Source organism: Pleurodeles waltl, chromosome 3_1 (assembly GCF_031143425.1).
Source record: "Pleurodeles waltl isolate 20211129_DDA chromosome 3_1, aPleWal1.hap1.20221129, whole genome shotgun sequence".
Taxonomy (NCBI): Eukaryota; Metazoa; Chordata; class Amphibia; order Caudata; family Salamandridae; genus Pleurodeles; species Pleurodeles waltl.
The window spans coordinates 426,612,814-426,637,482 of record NC_090440.1 but is presented as its reverse complement, the minus strand read 5'-3'; the positions used below and the strand labels follow the sequence as shown (position 1 = coordinate 426,637,482).

The window sequence follows — 24,669 nt, the reverse complement described above, 5'->3', positions numbered from 1 at the left end:
CAGAAGGAGTATTGTCTCTAAGATATTTTTGGTACTGTGTCACCCAAATAAATACCTTTATTTTTGGAAATACTGAGTATTGTCTTTACTTCTGCATAAGTACTGTGTAACTATAAGTGGTATTTCATGAGCTTTGCATGTCTCCTAGTTCAGCCTAAGCTGCTCTGCTATAGCTACCTCTACCAGCCTAAGCTGCTAGAACACTACTACATTCACTAACAAGGGATAACCGGACCTGGTCTAAGTACCCAAGGTACCCACTACAAACCAGGCCAACCTCCTAGATTGGGTATCTCAGGTGCCAAGTTATCTTATGCCAAATGTGGGTGAGCTAATCAGGCATACATGTCTTAAGGGTCAGAGCATGACGGTGATCATGCAAACAAAAAAAAAAGGCATTTCCTTACAAGTGCCCACTGTAAGGCTTTGCTGGACCAAAGACAAAACAGACAATAAAACATCCAACTGTTTGGTTTGTAAAGGGTTTGTCTTCGGGAATCCACATCAGGCCACAAATTTGTCCCTGCACCCAGCATAAATGGAATTCGTAGATGGACGATTGGCCGCAAGGATGACATCCACTACCTCAGTGGTAGATCTAATGCAGTTAACTGCCAAAGCTCAATCTCCACACATGGAGGTGTAGATTGCGCAGGTTTTGGTGCAGAACCTTACATGCTGTGCGACAGAAGAGCCCAATTGGAATGGTAACCTGATCAGGGGACAGACACTCATGCCCAGAAGGTCCAGGTACCACACACTCCTGGACTGATCTAGAGCAACTAGCATGACTTGTGCTTGGTCGCTCCCGATCTTCAGAACTTGGGATAGGAGCAGCAGAGGGGTGAAGGTGTAAAAGATTCCTGTGCTCAACCCCAGGTGGAACACATCTTCTAGTACCAACTATACGATCATTTTTAAGAATGTGTCAGTTTTGTCAGAAGAGGTCAATGAGGAATATACTAATTAGCATAATAAGACTGTATATTGGTTTAAATCAAATTCCGAATGGGAGGGGGATTTGCCCCATGAGGTGGTACACGTAAATAGAATGCTGTGTTGGGCGTTCACCCAAAAGAAACCATTGGGGACTGTACAATCAGAAATTTTAGAAGACCATTAATTGTTGAGATCCTTTTACAGATCTTAGCACAAGGATCTTTTAGCTTTAATAGAAAAGAAGCCCTCCCCTTAGGATATTTTTACAGACCAGTTAGACGCAGTAGATTTGATACCCCTAACGCATTCCTGGGCTTTCACAACACAGCCCACTCATTAGAAAGTTACAGAGTGAGGCAGAAAACATTTATAAGTAAGCCCTTAGCCCAGATTCTTAAAACAAACAGATTTGTTCCACTATCTCAGCTAGAGGATCAAGATTGCCGGAACAGGGATATTGTGGTAGCTAGTGGGAGTAAAGGCTTTGAGTCATATGGCCTGCAAGGTCACGCACAAAATAAGTTGGGTGTAGCCAACACAAAAAGTAATGTTATACAAGATCTAATTGTTAAGTGATGAAATGTAGTGAGGGTAAAATCAAAGAGTCATAACCCTGATTGGCTAGATATTATATCCTCGTCCCAGGTAGTATGTTTACAGGAAACCTTGAGCAAAGAAGATTTCCATATAGATAGCTTCTCCTCCATCCAAACTCCTACCATTATTTAAAAAAATGGGCAGGGTAAAGGGGGGTTGGCTATACTTATTTCAAACCAACTGCCCATTGCTAATAAGAAGACTGACAGTTTCCTCCTTTTATCAGAGGGTACATTTAAGCATAGATCAAAGACATAATGTTGTATTAATAAATTGTTATAATATTTGTAATAATATACGTAGTAGAATTATTATGGAGTTGGGGAAGATCTAGATACGTTTGTGATTAAAGTGGGCTCTAATTTCACATACTTCAGGGTCAGAGATTTTAACCTGGGGAAATGTCAGCACACTAGTAGCTCATTATGTGGCCTTTTGGACTGTTTTGGGGCTGACCAAGTGCATTTCTCACATGATTTGTATGGGAATTCATTAAATAAACTGTTATATAAATTAAACTTGGTAATTGCAGAATAGGATCTAAGAGAATATGCCTCAGGATTTCCAACCTTCCATGGAAATGGGCATCATTTTAATATTGATCACATATTGATTTCAGCTAAAGATTTTAACTTGATTAAATGGTTCAAGCTTGAATATACTATGCTTAGTGATCATGATGTATTAAGTTTTTCCTTAAACATTATTTATAATCGACAAAAAATGCAAAATGTGTCAGCTATTGAAATTTTAGGGAGAAATGGTATCACCTTAAAATAGGCTGGGGTAAATGAATCGAAAATACTTAAATCTATTGTGCAAGAAAAATGGGTAGCCTTTGTCGTATGCACAGAGTGAGGGATTATTACAGGTTGGTGGAGGCTTTATCTCAAGTAAAAGCAATTGCCAAAAATTTACATCTGCCAGTTAAAGGCCCCGGAAGGATAAGAAACAAAGCAGGGTGGTTCAATTTACAATGTACCAAAGCAAATCAGGCACTTAGAAAGCCTTACAGGAAACACAGAGAAACGGGAAAAAAAGTTAAGGAACTTCTAAATTTTTATAGGTCAGTGTTGAATAGGAGAAGAAAGGAATTACAGGAATTAGCTTGAGCGGAGTTAGATCAGGTTGTTGAAACTGGAAACAATAATTTATTTTGGAAAACGATAAACTCTCCTTTCCTTAAAGAAGGAGAAAAAACATCTTTGGAGATTTCTGTGCCACCTGATGATTGGATTAAACACTTTGCAGCTATTTTCAAACCAAATCACATTGTCAAGAATGTGCCTTTGGGCCCTGAAACCCTTAGTAACTTAAAGTCTTTGGAGCGAATTACTATGGAGGATGTCAATGTAGCTTTAAAGATTACTGCTCAAGGAAAACACCTGGGCCTGATGGGGTCCCAGTGGATGCTTTTAAGGCAAATTTAATACTATGGGTCCCAATTTTAACTCAGATTTTTAATGCAGCTGCAAATGGTTATTACTGAAAATCATGGAGCGAAAGTACCATTGTCCCCCACTTTAAGAAAGGGAACAGAGCCGATGCTTGATGCTACCGCCCCATTTCAGTCCTGGACTCTTCAATGAAAACTATGGGTAGGGTGATCTTGGTCAGGTTGGAAGCTTGGGCCCAGGAAAAAAGAATTTTAATGAAATCACAATTTGGGTTTAGGGAATAAATAGGCACTGTGGTACAGGGAATAAATGTACATCTTATTAGTAAATATACATAAGCTAGGGGAGACATTCACCTGTGTTTTGCAAACCTCTCTAGCACCTTTGATTTGGTGAATCATGCTAAATTATGGCAGGTGTTGATAGGCATGGGCGCTCCAAAGGATATCGTAAGTTACCTTTCCCAGTTGTATGCCTCCTTAACCACTTGTGTCCATTATGGGAAGAATGGGGAAAGAACAGATACATTTTAGGTGACCCAGGAAATTAGGCAGGGAAGAGTTTTAGCAACACTGTTATTTTCATTATATATCAATGGGGTGGATGATTACCTCCAGAGTATTAATGCAGATGCCCAGAGGGTGGGCTCCCAAATTACACCTATTTTACTCTACGCCGATGATGCAGTACTCTTACCTAGACATTTATTGGCCTCCAGCATCTTATGACCGGTTTTGCTACCTTTATGGAGAATAGGGATTTAAAAGTGACTCTAAGTAACATGTATACTATGGTATGTGGGAACAAGTTAAACAAGCATTTGCAATACAATAGGTCTCACATTTGCTTGAGTTAGAGCTGTTGGTAATGTAAATTCATAATTTGACTTTTCTTGCCACATAAATTGGTCAACCCTGCCTCATAAGTACATCTTTTCATGCCATATGATTCCAGCGGCCTTGCATATAACTAAAGCACTCCCATTTAACTTCTTCCTCTATCTCCCGGGGAGTTGGCTTATCCTCTAACTAATACAATAAAGATGACAAGAAGATGCGATTGGAACTTTGTTCTCTGCTGCAGCAGCTGTGATCTTCCTGAATGTTTGTGTGATTTCAGTGCCAGCCCTGGCACACAGAACATAAACAAGATGCACGGGGAAACGCACCCCTATACATACACCAATCAAATATTCACAAGATACATACGCACAGGGAACAGATACACGCAAGTACATGAGAAGCAAAAACACACAGGAAAAAGAAACACAGGTGAAATAAAGACACACACACACACACGCACGCACAGCGAACCAGGCACGTGCACGCAAAGCAATGCTACAAACACAGTGGTGTTTATTGATGTCTGCACAAAGCTGGGCTCTGCATAATTCATCCCAAACATGTAACCTGCAAAGAACAAGCGGATTTATGAGCAGACACAGAAAGATTTGGTGGTGCTGACATGCCTGGGAAACAGGCGTTCACCCCCAATGAAACGTATTGGCAAAAGTGCAATTATCCATGTAACCGGCAAAAGTGCAATTATCTATTTAAAAGGGTCATGCAAAGGGTTCGACTGCTGCCTAGGATTTAAAAAGTTGACAAACAAGCCAAAAGGTGACAGACAGAAAGTGAAATTATTGCTGCAGGGAAGGGAGGACAGGAAGGACAATACGTAGAGAGCGAGGGCAGTTTCAAGGGACCCCTTAAAGAGGCAATGCCAGTTATAGCCTTGTGGGGCCCAGAGTTACCCTCGCTGTGTTTTCTGTACGTTTTTGTGCCTTTGTCTAATTTTTTACAGTGAATTTAGTTTGTATAAATAAATTGTAAGTTGCATTTTCGCTGTATTTAAATGCAGGCTTGTGGGATCATACTCATACAAACATCGCACTTTCATTCACTAATCAGCAGGGAACACCCTCGAAGCAGCTCCTGATCGGAGCACACCAGCTGGTCTTTTACAGCTAGGTCACAGGCAGCGAGGAAATTAAAGCTCTCCATTCCAAGACAAACGTGGGAGCTAAGAAAAATGATGGGTACTGGAAAAGCCTCCCTCTAATGTTGGTTTTATGTTTTCAGAGGGAACTGGTGGGGAGGAGAGACTGAACACGCACCCACAGTGTAAGACCAACAGGCAAATGTTAAAAAAAAAAAAAAAAAAAGTCTACAGAACAGATAAACAGCGTAATTATACAGTAGTTGGTGCTGCTCCCAAAGAGAAAAAGGCAGGACAAAGAAGCAGAACTGACCACTAGCAAGCAAGGATTTTTAAAGGACACAGGAACCAACAAATGAAATTGCTTGAACCCACAGTAAAAGTATACTTAAAAGTATACAACACGTCGAACGCTATGCCCGACCTAAAAAGGGGACAGGACATCTTGTGAAGGAACAGAGGCTTGAACAAGTAAAAACATTTAGTTGACTGTGTATAGTCTTCTCCCAGAACGGACACCCCATGTAGAGTCGACCAAGTTAAAATATATAAGGGCAACAAGCGCTGTCCTTGGCTTCGTTAAGAAGATAGGTAGCAAGACATGACTAAACTATATAGAAGTAAATGTCTTCCGGTGGCCCTGTGTGGCTCTCCAGTTTGGGGTAAAGAAAAGTGTAAACTGTTACAGTTACAAGAGAATTTCTTTTTGTGCAGACTTTTGGCTGTGCTAAAGTCGACTCCCGCTTATACAGCACATAATGAATTGGGAATAGAGTATGTGGAGGATACCATTGATCTTAATGTATTAACTAAATGCACAGTATTTGGACGAAACAAGGCACCAAGTTTACAAGGGAAATTATTAGGGATTGCTTGGGTCTGGATCACTATATGAAAATTCCATGGTTTCAGCACATCAAAAGGTTGTTGCTGGAGATAGGGGTGAATTCAATGCATTAGAACCCCACAGTATTTTGCAACTAAGCAAAAGAGAAATAAAATTGTTCTTGGTGGGAGTAAAGGAGGCTATTAAGGATCATCAGGAAAAAATGAAGTGTACTGCAGATAGATACACGAAGGTCATAATTCATCAAGGGGTAAAAGGAGATCTGATCCATATGAAAAATGTTTATGATAGATTTTTGTTGACCAGGCTGAGTTTGGAGCAGATTACCTAATGGTCTTTCCTAAAATGCAGACATTGCTTTCAAACCTGCCAAGTTGTCTGTGTGATGGAAACGCAAAGCAGACAATGATTCACTTTTTATTGTTCAGTAAATTCTATAGTGATAGCAGGTCCGCTACATTATGCTCCCTTTTCTGGTTAGAAGAAATAATACATCAGGCAGCCTTTATCATTTTTTTTTAAATTGACCAAATATGTACACTTGCATTATTCTTCAATATATTAACAAGGCTCTCCGTAAATGCAAGTCATTACCTTATTTAGATGATTTGAGGTATGAAGATTTTTTTTTTATGACAACTGGGTTTTTTATTCCTTTTATTTATGTTAGTTGAAATATTGTCTGGATTATTTTTCTCTGCTATGTAGGATGACAAGCTATTATCAACTGAGGTGATAGTATTATTATACGATATATCTACTTTTGATTATTGCTTTAGAGAACATCATTTTGAAATGTTTTAAAAAGTGTTTTGTAAATGTTGTATATATTTATGTATGTATAGTTTTCATACCCTTTTATGGGTTTGAACACAAATCTGAATAAAGAAATGGATTTGACATCTCCAAGTGAAAGTTATAGCTGGAACTCCAATGCACAAATTTTGAAACTGCACGTTTTGGACAGTAGAAAACATCTAGCTAGGGTTCCCATCAATTTAGAAAGACTCCCTGTGCTACAGCAGGATGCAGAAGCCACTTCTGCTCTGCTATTGAACGTCATCTGGGCTCATCTGCCCTTGTATTCAAGAAACCTGCCAGGTGGTTCGTGAGGTGCAGAGCCTCTTGGCACAGAACACAAGAACTCACTCTGCCCGGTCTGTTGCAGCACCACATGCGTGAGTGTTTTCCATGAGAAACTGTAGCAGCCTTCCCCTGATAGACAGTAGGAAAGCCTTCAATGCCAGACTAATAGCCCACAACATCAACGGATTAATATGGAGCTCTGATCTCCATTGTCTCCGCATAACCTCCCAAACCCAGCAGGGATGCATCCCTCACAACTGTCAACTATGGGAGGGGAAGGGAGAGGCACACCCTCTGCTGGTCCAACTGTGTCAAGCAGCCACAACTTCTGTCACCTCAAAAAAAAAAAAAAAAAAAAAAAAACCTCAATGACATCTGACATTTTGCCTTGGTGCTGGGCCTCTTGGCACTTCAGATTCCAATACAGAACCCAAATATGCCATCTGGGATAGTCAACAAACATGATGCAGGAGGCTACAGGCCAAGAAGCCTCAGAGATGCTCTCACTGAGATCAAGGACTGTGGTTAAAACATCAGAATCATAGCCTAAATGTCCTAGACTCATTGCACCTGAGGGAGGCCCTACTGCACTGTGTCCAATACAGATCCTGTAAAAAAGGAAGCCACTGTGAAGGAGTCAGGTGCAACTTTGGCTCGTTATCAGACAATCCCAATTATGCCAGGGGGTTTGTCATTGTGTGGAGGAAGTCAATGACTAACTGTTGCGAGCCCCCCCTTCAACGGCCAGTTACAGAGGTAGGATAAAACTGGTATCTCCCACCTCTGAAAATGGGCTACGACCACCACCATCACTTTTGTTAAAAGCAGAGGGGCTCTGGTGAGTCCAAAGGGGAGAATGGCACCCTGAAAATCCCTTTGGCCTACATTGTACCACAGGTAATATCTGAAGAACAGCAGAACATGTACATGAAAATGTGCGGCCTGCACGTACAAAGCCACCCTCCAGTCACCCGGATCTAGGGCAGACTGCACCCAGGGCAGTATGTGCTTTTTGAAATTGTCCTTCATAGGAAGGCACTTAGAGGAGACTAAGATCTAAGATAGGGCAAAGCCTTCCATCCTTCTTTGGCATGAGGAAATAGCAAGGTTAATGTCCCTATTTCCAAGTTAGGAACTCTCACAATGGCTCCTTTGAACAGTAGAGCTAAAAACTCTTGCATTAGAAGGGATAGGTGCTCCTTTGAGAACCATTCTGATGTCAGAGGAAGGTGCGATTAGCAGATAAAAAGGGTATGTCATAGCAATGCTAAATGATTTAGAGGGTGAATGTGATGGACTACTACACAGCGGGAAAGTGCGGGGATATTGTCTCCCACAGGTGGTTGTGCTCAACGAATGGCAAGATAAAGAGGTTGTTGTTTCAGGGGAGGGGGACGGGGGTGACTGATGCCTGTGGTGACCTGTGTGTACTGCAGAGAAATCTGGGGAGACTAGTGTTGCCTGTGCTTCAACTTCCTTCAGTAGCCCCAGAACTTCTTGAATTGGTGAGGGAATGGTGTGTTAGGGGTCAAAAGACTCTGCAGCGTGCCGTTGCCATACTCTCCTTAAAGGAGAGTAAGGCATAATCATCCTTTTCGCCATAGATATGCAAGATGTTGAAAGGGAGGGCTGTATGTCTCCTAAGAAACCTGTAGATCACATCCATGCAGGACAGTGGAGCACCACACTGGTGCCAACAGCTTGCCCGCCTATAATCAGTAACATCAAGGCCAGAGCAAATTATATTTGTCCGCACTTCAGTATCCTGATACGTCTGAACCAACAGGTCCTAAGTACTTCCATGACAACCAGCAAGATCTCAATGCCCATGTCCCAGGGGCATGCACATATCGGCCCAATAAATAAACAGAATTAACTGACCTCAATGCTAGGTTAGCCGAAGAGAACATTTGTTTTAAAATGCCTCAATTCCAGAAGGTGCCTCTACACTAGTAGAAGCATATAATCAGCCTCAGTTTGTATGGGGACTGGGTGCACTTTAGCAGATTCAGAGCGCAACCTTGGTCAGTTGAGCTGATGACAATTCGGGGTCAGCATCAGTGAAGGGGGGAATGACAGGGTTCTTACAGCTGAGGTAAATAGCTGTACCAGAGTTGGTACTGAACCAGTGATGAGTCCAAGGGGTTCAGACAGTGCTGGGGATGAATCCACCTGCAGTAATTCAACTGTGGGCACCTGCAAATCCTTGTGAGTCTGAAGGCACACCAGATGGAGTGGAAGAGTTCCAAAGATATGCAGTATGGCCTTCCTAAAGGTCTCGACCTGTTGCTGTGTCGTCCATGGCCAGGAGAACTCAAGGGGCATTGGGATTAACTGCAGGATCGGCTCCTCAATCAGAGATTAAGATGGTCATCGATTGGCAACTTTCCACCTTCATAACTTCTCTTAGAGAGAGGCAGGATAGGGTCAGTCGGCTTCACGTAGGCTTGGACTTCCTCTTACCAGAGTACTTCTCACCAGAGCAACGTTATGTGCGGGTCCACACCTTTAACTTGGAGCGAGAGTAAGATGTACACGAGGCCTTCGCATTGTTAGTGTTTTGAGATTTACAGCTTTGCAGTCCCAGCTCGCCTTTGGGTGGATGAGGGTGCACTCATTTATATTGTGCCCCAAGTCAAAACACTAAAGACACACCTCATGCATGTGGGTGTGACCAACATCTGTTTTCTGAACTCACGGTATGGTCGGAAGCCTGTAGTTTTAGGAGAGAACATCGTTCACTTGCACACTGGATTGCATTTTGGGAGTTACCAAAAGACCGCAGAAAGTGGCAGTGGAACTCTGGATCCATATTCGAAGGCATGAAATGAAAAGAACCGCTGAGGTGGCACTAATATGTAATTTCACTTCATGATTTTTGGGGTGAAATAAAGCCTAAGTGGACCCCCACGGCCCTACCCACTGGCATGCGGTGAAAAGTTTCCGCCTTGACACCATTTGGTATATGTGTGTTATAAAAATGTGCTTTCATTTCATCCAATCTAGTGCATGTGTAATATTCAATATTTGAAACAGGAAACCCTGCTTGATTTATGGTTCCAAGGACAGGGCAAAAACTATAATTAGAAAGATTCCCTGGAAACCTTATTCCTTTATACTCGCTCTTCAGTCACGCATTCACACATACACTAATGGCCCAGCACTTGTGACTACAATGGAATGATAACCAGAGTGTTTAAATTAAGGTGATGTTAAGACATCAACATTTGCAATGAGAAATGTATACATAAAGCAAAATAGTGTAATTAAATTGCTTAGAAATGTTGTACATGCTCAAGACCTATGATAGGACAGTCCTTGAACATTGTTTTATTGTCTGTAGAGCTGCATGGTTTTGGGAATGAAGGGATGCATGCAATATCAGGCATGAGTGCAGATTGAATCGCGTGTGTTTTTCATTTGTTAATGCTGTCTCTCACATTGACCTGTATTGAGAAGAGTGAGGCTATGTACCCACACTGAAACTAACAATATAGATTGAGTATTATTTTTATGTATTTGTACAATATTTATTGAATATATTAATAAAAAATGTCAAACATAGGATAAAACATAAGGTTGCCAGGGAATCTTTCTAATCATAGCAAGTGGAATATTCTAAAGGTTAAGAATATGTGGTTTAGAATGCAGTGTTTGTAAAATAGCCAGTGGATAATATAGCTATTATGAGGCATGGTAATACTCACCTGATTCTCTTTACAAGGATATTAGTATTAAGGCTGAGTACAAGGATACATCAATTGATACTAAAATTGGTTTATTCTACAGATACATATCAGTGACCTGACAATGCCTTGATAGATATTGTGAATGTGAACAATCTACCCGTCATGTTGCACTTGGAAGATGTGGCTATGATCCACCAATTGGTTAAATCGACTTATCTATAGAAGGTTGTGGCCGAATCTGGCTTTGGCCCGAAATTTATCTACACAGTTATTGAATGTTACGCTGGCACCTAATCTAGATTTAGTTAACTGGAATTTATCCCATATTTAGACATTGAACAAGGTATGAGACAAGAGTGTCTGTTATCACACCTGCTCATTTATGTGTGTACAGAGCAATTTGCTGCAGAAATAAGAGCAACTAAGGTTTTCATCACAGGAACATCAAGAAGAATGCCAGGCACCTCTGAATGGTATATGGAAAGATGCTTTGCCAGCGATGAAGCAAGAGTATATAATGGACAATGATCAACAGTCAATATTCTATTCTTGAAATGTACACAAAACATGAACATTCTAATATACCAAGCAGTGCCCATTGTTTGCTATACATTCCCAAGAATAAGTTCAACAATGTCTCCCGTCTAAATACAGAATGATGTTTAGCAAAGCAAATGGTGCTTTAATAAAATTAAAAAGCTATGTCATTAAGTAAATTTCTTATCTTTGTATTAGAGACAACCAAACCTTTAAGGCCCATATTTCACACAGTGACTTCAATAAACCACTCAGTTTGTGAAAAACACATCTCAACATACCTGCCCTAAATAGGCATACAGCATAAAAATAAATAACTGGTTAACATGTAAAATGGTCCTATTTTGCCACTGTCGGGTTCTGGTGACATGTACAAACTACTAAGCCTTAATCCTCATGGTTTATGATGCCACAGGAATGCCTAAATACTGTATAGGCAGGATCAGTGGTTTCTAAATGCTGATTTTGCAGATTTCTGGTTTGGTTTTGTTATCAACATCAAGTTGGTGCTATAAACAAAGACCATGAATTGAAGCAACTGGGAGAAAACTACTAGCTATCACTGAAAATGAAACACACTGGTATGCAAATTAAGGACAAAGGGAGTCTCTATGTATCAGGCCAACTGTGTGCCTACATTTGTTTTTGGGGGGGAATGGGTGTTAGGAAAGATATCCATAGCTTCATGTTTTGACTTATTTATATTGTGATTGGTGCACTTTTCATTTGGTGAACAGCACCCGGTGGAATGTTTTATAGACATGATGTGATTGCCAAGCCATTTTACTTAACAAAAAATACTTTTCATGCTGTATCTTAGCATAACCAGAAAAAAAAGTAAAACTGGGTAAGTTTTTGAGCCGATATAAGAAGAATTTGTGCTGCAAACCTGGTCAATGTCTCCCAGATGTCCATGAATGTCTTGAGAGAGATCCCGTAACACTGTCACTGGGCTTTTGAAGAGCACATGGAGACTGAACAAAAGACTCATTATACCTTTACAGAAATGGATATCCTCTAAGGAAGACAAGCAAATACAGATTTCTAGTTAGCATTACATGGGTAACCGCACAGTACTCTCAACATTTGCACTTGACTTACAAACTGCTTTCAGAAAAGCTTTACACAATGCTCTGACACCGTTGACATACATGCCTTTCAACAGCATTTAGAAATAAAAAAAGATGACTTTGAAGATATTTTGTCGTAACACTATGGAGAAAAGATTTATTTTGATCTGTGCATCACCTTTTTTCAGATTAGAGACATGTTGTAAACCTGAGTTGTTCTCAGTCATGTAAACACTGAATTTAAATACACATGGAAAAGGTCTGGAGTTTATTAGCCATGAATGACCAAAATCACATGTCACAAGGGTGAACATAATATAGATGTATTTGAAATCCACAGTCATTAATCAAAGCAAACGGACTACAAATCCATGTCTATATAAGAGCAACTCTAGCCACATACGGTAAGAGGACTCCAAGGATTTGAGGTGTTTATTGACTAATAGTTTTTTGGTCAAGACCATTTGTGAAATGTTTAAGCTAAGAGGAAAAACAATCCTCCACAATTATGATGAGAGGGGTTTAAGCTTCTTTAGAGTTCATGTATTTTAGTGGAGGAGCCTCTGAAGAATTCCTGAACTTGTTTCAATGACAACAAACTATTTTTCTTACTTGTGTCTTAACAGTTCCTACAAAAAAACTACTGAGGTATTTAAAGATATATTGGGTAAAAAATGGGCATTGGCCTGACACCTCACCTAACTCTATAATGGAATTCATTTATTCCAATGAATTTTTTAAGACTTTCAAACATATGAAAATATTTATTTTGCGGACACAAAAATGTATTTTAATTACATACTCTCCCAACATTTTAATTGAAGGAAATTAATGAATGCCACTACAGTTTGCTACCATGAGCAAACATGTTTAACATTACACCCATCTTTCCACATATATTCAAAGGAAAGTTGAGTCTTGTGGATGACATCAGTTCTGAAGTCATGCTATTTTTAGATCATGAAATCATTCTGATATTTAGCTTGGAATCACTGAAGGTAAAAAGAAAGCTGATCATGTGACTGACTTAACAGCATCTGCATGTACCTTGATTTTTGTGTGCTACTCCTTTAAAACACAACTTAACAAGTACATCAATTAATTCAAGCTGATTAACCCCAAACAGAAAAAACATTGTTACGATTATTAGACATGTTTGAAAAATGTGAGAAAATCTGCACACCTACATTCTCTTAATACTTCAGTCTGAGGTGAAACCTATTCATATATGGCAATTCGTCGGTAATCTAGTGTATAGACACCTTTCATAAACGGCAGGAGGTAGGCAACTTAGTGCATAGAAAATACGGATATGTTTGTCATGTTTTTGCTTACCAAACCACTTTATTTGTTTGCTATTCTTTTAGGGAAAAGACAATGACTTGTTAAGCAAGGAGGTCAAGCGTTCACAAGGCGTGAAATTGAAGGCTTAAAAGCCAGATTTCTAATTTAAACATTTTCACATACATTTAATTGCAAACCCATATTTGCGTAAGTAAAGTCCTTTAAATACCACAATCCATATACAATAAATAGGTTTCAACCTTACTGTAAGTAAATGTTGCTCACCAAGATTGGTTTCCTTGCAAATCTTGACTGTCCATGACAGCATTTGTGTAAACTAAAATAGAAAAATACAAAATCCATGAGTAAGCAGCTTAAAAGACAGTTTTTAGCACACCAAAAGCAACTGTATGGTTGCCCGTACAAGACCAAAAGGTACAACCTTCAAAAGGGTAGATGAAGTGTTCTTTTGTAAAGAGTAATATTTAGATTAAACTACAATAGAAGTAGCAGAGAAATACCTAATAATGATGATACCAATGCTTCCCTTCAATCTAAGTAATGCCAATTTCCCTATGCTTAGAAAACTTAAGAGATAGCACACTCAATCTCCTATTCTTGTCCTGAAGAGAGACGACAGACCACATGGAAGGTGTCCAGCATTTAATCTGGCAGTCAGAAAGAGGGGAACATGAGAACGTTGCCTGCACTCAATAAATACTGGAATAGTTCCAAATGGTGTTAAGTTGGGTTCAATATATTATGTCTGTTTTAGATTTGGAGAGGATTTTTACCTGAAGGGTGCTAGCTTTGCCCCAGAATCAACTTGTGATTGTACTTGGTAGTAGGATGGTTCCAAGGAGGTTTATACGACCACTAAAATGGTGGAGTCTTTATCCCCAGTATAGTTAGCTTAGACCCATCAGCTGTGATGAACCGTAAAATATATCACTTTATGGGGAGGGAAAGACTTGTAATATGCTTCCATATGCAACATTAAATTCAGACAATACTACTAACTGTTCCTCACAGAATGAGAGCAAGTTTGTTGACACCAAATATGGGGATTAAGTTCTTTAAAAAGACCAATAAGTCGTCAACCAAAACATCTAAATTAGAAATACTAAGGGACAGAATATTACTTCATGCATCTTCTTGTGATAAATTATAAAATGACATACTACTTTAAGAAAAACTTCTTATAAAGGAAGCAGACCGTCATATGCAAAAGAAAAGGGGAGGCAAGAGTATCATTTATTTATTTGTGGAATTAATGTGACATCAACAGGTTGACTTCAGCAGAAGCAAACCATTTCTGAGACACCCATACCCATCATATTACATGGCTGGCAAGTCAAAGTAAGGAGTTGAAAAAACTGCAGGTAGGATGTGGCTCAAGGTCTTGATATTTAACCTCTCTTTTTGTTCTTGCTAGAGGCCACCGACCTACAGAGGAGCAAAGGGTGGAAACATATTCTAAACTATTTCAAGAAAACCCATGAGTCAAATAAGGCTTAAATATAGCAAAATATGGCTCTGCAGAAACTGAAGCAGCACTTCAAATGATTGTGCTGGCATTAAAATTAGGAGTCTTCATCTGGCCTGGCTAGTTATGTTTTTTAGTGAGATAAGGGGGGATTTTTTGACCCACATTCTGGACTTATTTCTGGCATTTTCAGACGTTCTTATGGTGACAAAAAACACTTTTGGATTCAATCTTTTTATTATGAATCTGAATTACACACACTCTTGCCTGCATCTAAAGGCCCTGAATGGAACTTATTGGGTGCATTTTAAACTCTCAGTTGTCCTCCACTCCAATTAATCCCTACCCCCAAAGTAACTCCATTTGTCTCCTTATCAAAAGTTGCCCCTTGCAATACAGTAGTCTATGATATCAGATCTTCTCCCACCAATCCCAGGCAGTCAACTTAAGGTGAAATCTTCAGCCCGCTGGCATCTTGCTCACTAGTTAGTAAATGGTGTACAGCTCTGCAATATAATTCTCAGTACCCCCAAGTAACAGGTAATGGGAGCTCCCTACACTCTTTTGAGAGTAGGTCTAGGAAAAGTCCTGATTCATTTTCAAACTATGCTTTCTCCTGTTGGACAACACTAGCGATTTTCCTATCTCCAACACTTTGTGAAGCCACTCACTGCAGTCAGGGGGGTGAATGGTACCCCAGTACCCTATAACTGAGTGGCCGGCTACCTCAGAGCCAGGGAGATAACCATACATTTCTTGGCATATAATTGGTAGATCTGCTTGTTTGGCAGCGCTAATGGAGTATAAGGATGAAATCTGGGGGTGGTACTGCCAAATGTTGAGTCATCTATGCTTAGGACCACCATCTAGTAATGTTGTATGTATTTTTGTAGTAACACAGGGTATGGGTGGGTGTGTGTCCCCCTACCTGCTGCCTCACCACCATCCATCTGTGTTGTGCATATTCCCCTTATGGCACTTAATTGGGATGTGATAGAATATGTTGTTGTCTTCCACCAGGTCCTCTCATTCCTTAACAGTTAGTGGCTTTCCTATTGCTTGCTTTAACTGGACCTTTTGCTGGGGATTTTGTGTGTGTTGTATGGGTCTGAGAGAATATTCTATAGGTTTGTGACCAGTCTCCTGTCATTTCCTTTCAACAGGAGTCATCTTTTGCATGGAGTAGAGTCTGATGGTGCGTTGCAAGACCCAGGGGGGTGATTCTGACCCCGGCGGTCTTAGACCGCCGGGGCCAGGGTCGGCGGGAGCACCGCCGACAGGCCGGCGGTGCCCCGCAGGGCATTCTGACCGCGGCGGTAAAGCCGCGGTCAGACCGGCAACACTGGCGGTCTCCCGCCAGTGTACCGCTGCCCTGTTGAATCCTCCAAGGCGGCGCAGCTAGCTGCGCCGCCGAGGGGATTCCGACCCCCCCTACCGCCATCCAGTTCCCGGCGGTCCGCCCGCCGGGAACCGGATGGCGGTAGGGGGGGTCGCGGGGCCCCTGGGGGCCCCTGCAGTGCCCATGCCACTGGCATGGGCACTGCAGGGGCCCCCGTAAGAGGGCCCCTACAAGTATTTCACTGTCTGCTTGGCAGACAGTGAAATACGCGACGGGTGCAAATGCACCCGTCGCACCATCCCACTCCGCCGGCTCGATTACGAGCCGGCATCCTCGTGGGAAGGTCGTTTTCCCCTGGGCTGGCGGGCGGCCTTTTGGCGGCCGCCCGCCAGCCCAGGGGAAATCTTGAAATACCCGCCGCGGTCTTTTGACCGCGGCGCGGTATTTTGGAGGGCGGAATTCTGGCGGGCGGCCTCCGCCGCCCGCCAGAATCAGAATCACCCCCTCAGTGTCTTACTTGGTAGTAAATGAATCTCTCTCACTCCAGGATTATTCATCCCTCTCTCCTAATGAACCCATATGACTTAATACAGTCTGCTTCAAACAAATGAGGTCAGGGGTGATGACTGAGTTGACAGGCCCACTTTGATCTGTGTTACATCCCAGACCTTCAGTGTAGCCCCCGTAACTGGAGAGGAGTATAAACCGTAGGATCTGTGTTTTTAAGGTTAGTTTCACTATCTGCCTTACCACTTTGGTTCTATCTGTGAATCGGCATTGCTTCTCCGATTCCCTTTGACTCAATTCCAATGCTAAGCCGGTCAGTAGTATTTCAGCATGCTGAGGAAACCCAACCCTTATAGGCTCTGAAGTATGTGCCTACTTTGAGCTGTAATTCTAGGAAAACTTCCCTCTCCAAATAAGGTTATCATCATCTCTTTGTGAGTTTCCAATTACTGATGTAGAGCTAAGAAGCAAAATAGTCTGAAAGAGACACAGCATCTGTCGAAGTCTTGTCATCTTGACAGTAGTCTGCGTCTTAGCCACAAGAGCCCTCCTGTGTACCAAGGCAGCAAGTATCGTGTGAAGAAAGAGGTTAAACTTTGCTACATTCATTTGCTCAGTTGATGGTGTTATTTCAGTTCCAAATTAAGTTATCGACCCTGTTGTCTCATATAAGGAAACAAGATTGCACTTTCAGCATGTAGTCGTGTGGCATGGCGATTTTCAGAACCTAGCATTTATGCCAAATTATTATAAACCCAGCAAACTTTGGTACTTCTATAGGTTCTTCATAAAGGGAGAAATCGAGTGCAAGGGAGCTAGACAAAGTCATTGGTATACTGTCTGCATAACTGTTTAATTTGTCCTGCCCTAGTCTTACACCTTTTATTGTTTCAGCGACCCTCACCTTATTTTTGCCTGGTTTCACTGTGGACGGTGTTCAATAGATGTAGGAAGCTGGCCTGGCTTATAGTGGGTACCTGATGGTACTTACACCTTGTGCCAGGTCCAGTTATCCCTTATTAGTAGATTGGTAGTGTTTTAGCAGCTTATGCTGATAGAGGTAGCTGTAGCAGAGCAGCTTAAGCTGAACTAGGAGACATGCAAAGCTCCTACTATACCACTTATATCATATAGCACTATTTCATAAGAATCACAATACTCAGAGTTACTAAAAAATAAAGGTACTTTATTTTAGTGACAATGTGCCAAAAATATCTCAGAGGATATACTCCCTTAGGAGGTAAGTAAAATACACAAAATATACACACAAACCAAAATCAGGTAAGTAAACAGTTAGAAAAGTAGTGCAAACACTGTAGAATACAACAGGAGGCAATAGGCCTAGGGGCAACACAAACCATATACTAAGAAAGTGGAATGCAAACCACGAATGGACCCCAGGCCTAGTGTAGTGTGTAGAGGGTAGCTGGGAGTGTAAGAAAACACTAAGGGTGTCCAAGATATCCCACCCCAAGACCCTGAAAAGTAGGAGTAAAGTTACCCTACTTACCCAGAAACACACTAAAGTCGTGTTAGGAGATTCTGCAAGGACAACGACTGACTGCAAAGCACTGAAGACGGATTCCTGGACCTGAAGACCTGTAAAGGAAGGGGACCAAGTCCAAGAGTCACGAAAGTGTCTGTGGGGGGGGGGTGGTTGGGGGGGGAGGGAAGCAAGAGCCCACTAAACCTCGGATGAAGGTGCAAAAGGGCTGCCTCCCGGTGGAAGAAGCTGAAGATTCTGCAACAACGGAAGATGCCAGGAACTTCTCCTTTGCTCAGAAGATGTCCCACGGCATGCTGGAGGATGCAGAGTTGTTTCCACGCAGAAAGACCGCAAACAAGCCTTGCTAGCTGCAAAGTGCGCGGTTGAAGAAAATGGGTGCAGTCCGGGCCCAGAAAGGACCAGGAGGTCGCCCCTTGGAGGAGGAGACAGAGGGGGTGCTCAGCAACACAGAGAGCCCATGCAGAAGCACTTGAACAGGGGTTCAAGAAATCTGAGCACAGCGGTCGTCTCAACACTACCAAGGAGGGTCCCACGAAGTCAGTTGTCAACTCAGCGAGTTGAGCAATACAGGACGGAGTGCTTGGGACCTGGGCTGTGCACGAAGGTTTCCTTGCAAAAGTGCACAACAGCCCTAGCAGCTGCAGATCACGCAGAACACAGGATTACTGTCTGGCGTGGGGAGGCAAGGACTTACCTCCACCAAATTTAGACAGAAGGGCCACTGGACTGTTGGGGTCACTTAGATCCAGCTCTTGTGTTCCCAGGACCACGCACGTCAAGATGAGGGGACCCAGAGGACCGGTGATGCAGAAGTTTGGTGCCTGCGTTAGCAGGGGGAAGATTCCGTCGACCCACGGGAGATTTCTTCCTGGCTTCCAGTGCAGGGTGAAGGCAGACAGCCCTCACAGCATATACCATCTTGAAACAGTCGAGAAAGCCAGCAGGATTAGGCGCTACAATGTTGCTGGTAGGCGTCTTGCTACTTTGTCGCAGTTTTGCAGGCGTCCTGGAGCAGTCAGCGGTCGATCCTTGGCAGAAGTTGAAGAGAGAGATGCAGAGGAACTCTGGTGAGCTCTTGCATTTGTCATCTGACGAGAAACCCACAGGAGAGACCCTAAATAGTCCTCAGAGGAGGATTGGCCACCTAACCAGGTAAGCACCTATCAGGATGGGTCTCTGACGTCACCTGCTGGCACTGGCCACTCAGAGGCCTCCACTACGCTCTCACACCTCTGCATTCAAGATGGCAGAGGTCTGGGACACACTGGAGGAGCTCTGGGCACCACCCCTGGGGTGGTGATGGACAGGGGAGTGGTCACTCCCCTTTACTTTGTCAAGTTTTGCGCCAGAGCAGGGGCTGGGGGATCCCTAAGCCGGTATAGACTGGCTTATGCAAGAAGGGCACCATCTGTGCCTTTCAAAGCATTTCCAGAGGCTGGGGGAGGCTACTCCTCCCCAGCCCCTAACACCTATTTCCAAAGGGAGAGGGTGTAACACCCTCTCTCAGAGGAAATCCTTTGTTCTGCCTTCCTGGGACTGGGCTGCCCAGACCCCAGAAGCGCAGAAGCCTGTCTGTGGGTTGGCAGTAGCGGTAGATGCAGTGAAAACCCCAGAGAGCTAGTTTGGCAGTACCTGGGGTCCATGCTGGAGCCCCGGGGATGCATGGAATTGGCACCCCAATACCAGATTTGGCATGGGGGGACAATTCCATGATCTTAGACATGTTACATGGCCATATTCGGAGTTACCATTGTGAAGCTACATATAGGTATTGACCTATACGTAGTGCACGCGTGTAATGGTGACCCCGCACTCACAAAGTCCAGGGAAATTGCCCTAAACAATGTGGGGGCACCTTGGCTAGTGCCAGGGTGCCCTCACACTTAGTAACTTCGCACCTAACCTTCACTAAGTGAGGGTTAGACATATAGGTGACTTATAAGTTACTTAAGTGCAGTGTAAAATGGTTGTGAAATAACGTGGAGGTTATTTCACTCAGGCTGCAGTGGCAGTCCTGTGTAAGAATTGTCTGAGCTCCCTATGGGTGGCAAATGCAGCCCATAGGGATCTCCTGGAACCCCAAGACCCTGGGTACCTAGGTACCATATACCAGGGAATTATAAGGGTGTTCCAGTGTGCCAATCAGAATTGGTAAAAATGGTCACTAGCCTGCAGTGACAATTTTAAAAGCAGAGAGAGCATAAGCACTGAGATTCTGGTTAGCAGAGTCTCAGTGACACAGTTAGGCACCACACAGGCAACACATATAGGCCACAAACTATGAGCACTGGGGACCTGGCTAGCAGGATCCCAGTGACACAGGCAAAAACAAACTGAGACACAAGTAAAAATGGGGGTAACATGCCAGCCAAGATGGTACTTTCCTACAATCGAGAGGAACTACTATTAATTCAGATGCATGCTCCTGGATCATAATACCCACGGAGCAACTTTCCTCTAATTTTGGCCCAAATCCAAAGACCTGAAATGTCCAACAGAGAAAGTGCCAATTCTCTCAATCTAACACTTTTCAGTATCCAGCGAGATAGCTATGCTGCATATACTGGATTATGTAGTGTCATTTTTCAGTGTTGTCCCCAAATGTTCTGCTGGGAATAAATCCCAACTGCTTTCGGTCATAGGATACGAAAACACTTGCAAACAGCTCTGCATTAAAATTATAGAGAGAAATGGGCCTGTAGGAGTTGAATTACCATTAGTTTTTGTTGGGATTGGGGATAATAGTCAAGACAGCTTTAGTCATAAAGGGAACGATCATCTCAGTGTCAAGAAAGGTTGTGAAGAGAAGAGGTAAAATTGGGACTGGGTCACTGCAGTGTGTCTTATAAAATAGGGGCTTGAGGTCATTTTGTTCTGTGGAGTTATCTGGGTTCAGTTTCGCTTTTAGAGAGAACCTCCTCTATTCCAACTGGCTGATCTAGTTGGTCTCTTTGTATCAAGATTATTCTTGCCTGGTTCACGTTTTAAACATTCATCCACATATTCACCCACCTGTTAGCAACTGGTGTCACCTGCCTGGTATAGGCCCTCCTAATAACAGTCAAAGGCCTCAACCTCACAGAATGATGAGAAGCGCTTATAGTACATACACAAATTATTTATGAGAGAAATGAAAGTTACAAAAGTTCATCAAGACATCAAAAGTATATAACAGTCCTTAGAAATCTGGTTCATCCTCCATTCATTCAACGAGGAGCCATGTAGTAGCATCACAATAGAGCTTTATTGATTGTCTTTACATTGCCAAGCAGCCTAGCCAACGCGTTACGTCCTCCAATGGACGTCATGAGGGTTGATATATCCACATAAGTATAGTGGATGTAGTTTTCATAATAATCTGATGCCTCACAAATAATGACACAGAAGTATTGTGCTCTGCCCAAGTGAGATCTGCATAGTTGCGAGCACAGCATCAAAAGCAGGAATCAGTGATTTCCTGCTCTTAGTGCTGTGCTTGAATCCAGTGGCACAGTGACCAAGGGACCCACATATGGGCATACCCTGGCCCCTTAGGGTGACTTTAGCAACACAAAGGTATGATGGACGGAGTGTTGAAACTTTTCCAACACTCACCCCCAGACACAGATCTGGGTTTAATCCATCATTCCTTTGCTCATCATGCCACCCCAGTTTGGACCAAGCCATATGCAAATCAGTCTTGACCCTGTTCCCCATGAGAACAGTCCAGCCCGAACTGCCAGGCCATGTCCTCCCTGGATTGGAAGCAATCATTCTTGGAGCCAGACTACCTTGAATCTAGTGGCACAGTAACCACAATGCGCATGGGACCCACGTCTGGGCAGACCCTGGCCCCTTAGGGCGACTTTAGCAACACAAAGGTATGATGGACAGAGTGTTGAAACTTTTCAAACACTCATCCCTAGTCACAGATCTGGGTTTAATTCAGATACTGCTGGATACAGGACTGGCTATCATCTATAACAGTCTTGTCCCCCAGTAAGTCCTCCTTAAGACTCCACTGTCTACCAGTATTGGAGCATGCACAACTATTGTACACATGTGTTATCAGGCGTAGTTACACAGAGTTATGGGGCATATATCCAATTTCGCTAATCCCGGACTCTCAGGATAACTGGAAAAAAATAATCTATCTTGCATATATTTTATGCACTGCAGACAAGAAGAACAGCATCTTCTGTAACACTGTGTCTGGGATAGGCTCTATCTAATCTAATCAGGGTGGGTCAGTAAGGAACCTACTGGGATGGGCTCTATCTAATCTAATGAGGGTGGGTCAGTAAGGAACCTACTTTTAGAGTCTCTACCCCCTTTTGAATAGATATCAAAGCACTACCTATTTGGAGGCAGGTCTGTGAATTGACGTAAACCAGAAACTCCTGTAGGACGAAAAGGACAAAATGCCCCTCTCAGCGAACCTAAGAAGACAGTAGTGCCTTGTGAACATATGGAGTCACACTCACATAGCTGCATGGCAGATATCTAGGGCAGGAAACTCCGTCTGTCAAAGCAATGGTAGCCAATTTGGCCCTAGTGGAATGAGCCCGCAATCCTTCCAGATGCGTAGAGTGTAGGAAAGTACCATCTTTTTTGGCATGTTACCCCCAATTTCTACCGGTTTGTCAGTGTGTTTTGCCTGTCTCACTGGGATCCTGCTAGCCAGGACCCCAGTGCTCATAGTTTGGGGCCTATATGTGTTGTCAGTATGCTTGACTGTGTCACTGAAGTTCTGCTAACCAGAACTTCATTGCTTATGCTCTCTCTACTCACCAAATTTGTCACTGTTTAGTGACTCCATATTCCAATTCTGATTGGCACACTGGATCCCCCTCATAAGTCCCTAGTATATGGTACCTAGGTACCCAGGGAACTGGGGTTCCAGGAGCATTTCATTTGCCACCCATAAGGAGCTCATACAAACCTTTCATCGGGACTGCCACTGCAGCCTGAGTGAAATAGTGCACACACTATTTCACAGTCATTTTTCAATGCACCAGGTAACTTATAAGTCACCTATATGTCTAACCTTCATTTACTGAAGGCTAGGTGCAAAGTTAGTGTGTGTGAGGGCACCCTTGCACTAGCAAAGGTGCTCCCACGTCGTCCAGGGCCAATTCCCTTGACTTTGTGAGTGCGGGGATACCATTATAAGCGTGCACTAAATATATGTCAATACATATATGTAGCTTCACAATGGTAACCCCACATATGGCCATGTGAGGTGTCTAAGATCATGGAATTGACCCCGCCAATCCAAATCTGGTATTAGGGGGCCCAATCCCATGCACCCTGGGGGCTCCACCATGGACCCCCTGTACTGCCAAACCAGCTCTATGAGGTTTCCACTGCAGCCCCAGCTGCTGCCACCTCACAGACAGGTTTCTGCTCTCTTGGGGTTTGAGCAGCTCAATCCCAGGAGGGCAGAACAATGAATTTCCTATAGGAGAGGGGTGTTACACCCTCTCCCATTGGAAATAGGTGTTACAGGCATGGGAAGGGTATCCTCCCAGAGCCTCTGGAAATGCTTTGAAGGGCACAAACGGGGCTCTCCTTGCATAATCCAGTCTACACCGGTTCAGGGACCCCGAGTCCCTGCTCTGGCACGAAACTGGACAAAGGAAAGGGGAGTAACCACTCCCTTGTCCATCACCACCCCAGGGGTGGTGCCCAGAGCTCCTTCAGAGTATCCCTGGCGTTAGCCATCTTGGATTCCAAGGTGTGGGGGCACTCTGGAGACCTCTGAGTGGTCAGTGCCAGCAGGTGAAGTCAGAGACCCCTCCTGATAGGTGCATACCTCAGTAGGGAGCCAATCCCCCTCTCAGGGCTATTTAGGGTCTCTCCTCTAGGTGTTTCCTCAGATTCAGTTTGCGAGATTCCTCCAGGACTCCTCTGCATCCTCTGCTTCAGCTTCTGACCATCGGATCAACAGCAGACTGCTCCAGGAACCGCTGTAACTGCAACAAAGTATCCAGGACGACTCATGTGACCTGCAACTTCAGCTCCAGCCAGCCTTTGCAACAGTTTCCAAGGTGTGCACGCTCTGAGGACTGCCTGTCTTCACCCTGCACCAGAAGGAATCTCCCGCAGGCACCCTTCTGCGATGACAACCGGTACTCTGGGACTCCTCTCCTGTCGACGAGTGTGATCCCTGGAACACAGGTGGCGGACCGAAGTGACCCAGACTGTCCAAAGGTCCAGCTGTCCAAATTTGGTGGTGGTAAGAGCTTGCCCCCGTGCTGCGACAGTACCCCTGTGCACTACATCTTCTGCAGCTCCTTGGGCTTCTAGGAACTTCTTCCAAAAGTTATTCGTGCACAGCGTAGCCCAGGTCCCTAGCACTGCATCCTGCGACGCACAGCTCCCTGAGTTGTTCTCCGGAGGCGTGGGACCTCCCAGTGTAGTGCTGCAACGACTGCACTTTGCATCTCCTTTGCCTCTGTGTTCTG

At 43.4% G+C, this 24,669-nt stretch overlaps 1 protein-coding gene across 4 annotated transcripts in view; it reads right to left on the bottom strand.

The window, feature by feature from the left end:
• Nucleotides 1-24,669, bottom strand: part of FANCI (FA complementation group I) — a 714,639-nt gene that overhangs the window by 173,523 nt on the left and 516,447 nt on the right. For all 4 annotated transcript variants that reach the window (XM_069222692.1, XM_069222696.1, XM_069222693.1 and 1 more), the window contains 2 exons: nucleotides 13,670-13,721; nucleotides 11,920-12,047 (listed from right to left, as the gene is read on the bottom strand). In XM_069222692.1, coding sequence (XP_069078793.1) covers nucleotides 11,920-12,047; nucleotides 13,670-13,721 — 180 coding nt within the window. The remainder of the gene's footprint in view (nucleotides 1-11,919; nucleotides 12,048-13,669; nucleotides 13,722-24,669) is intronic.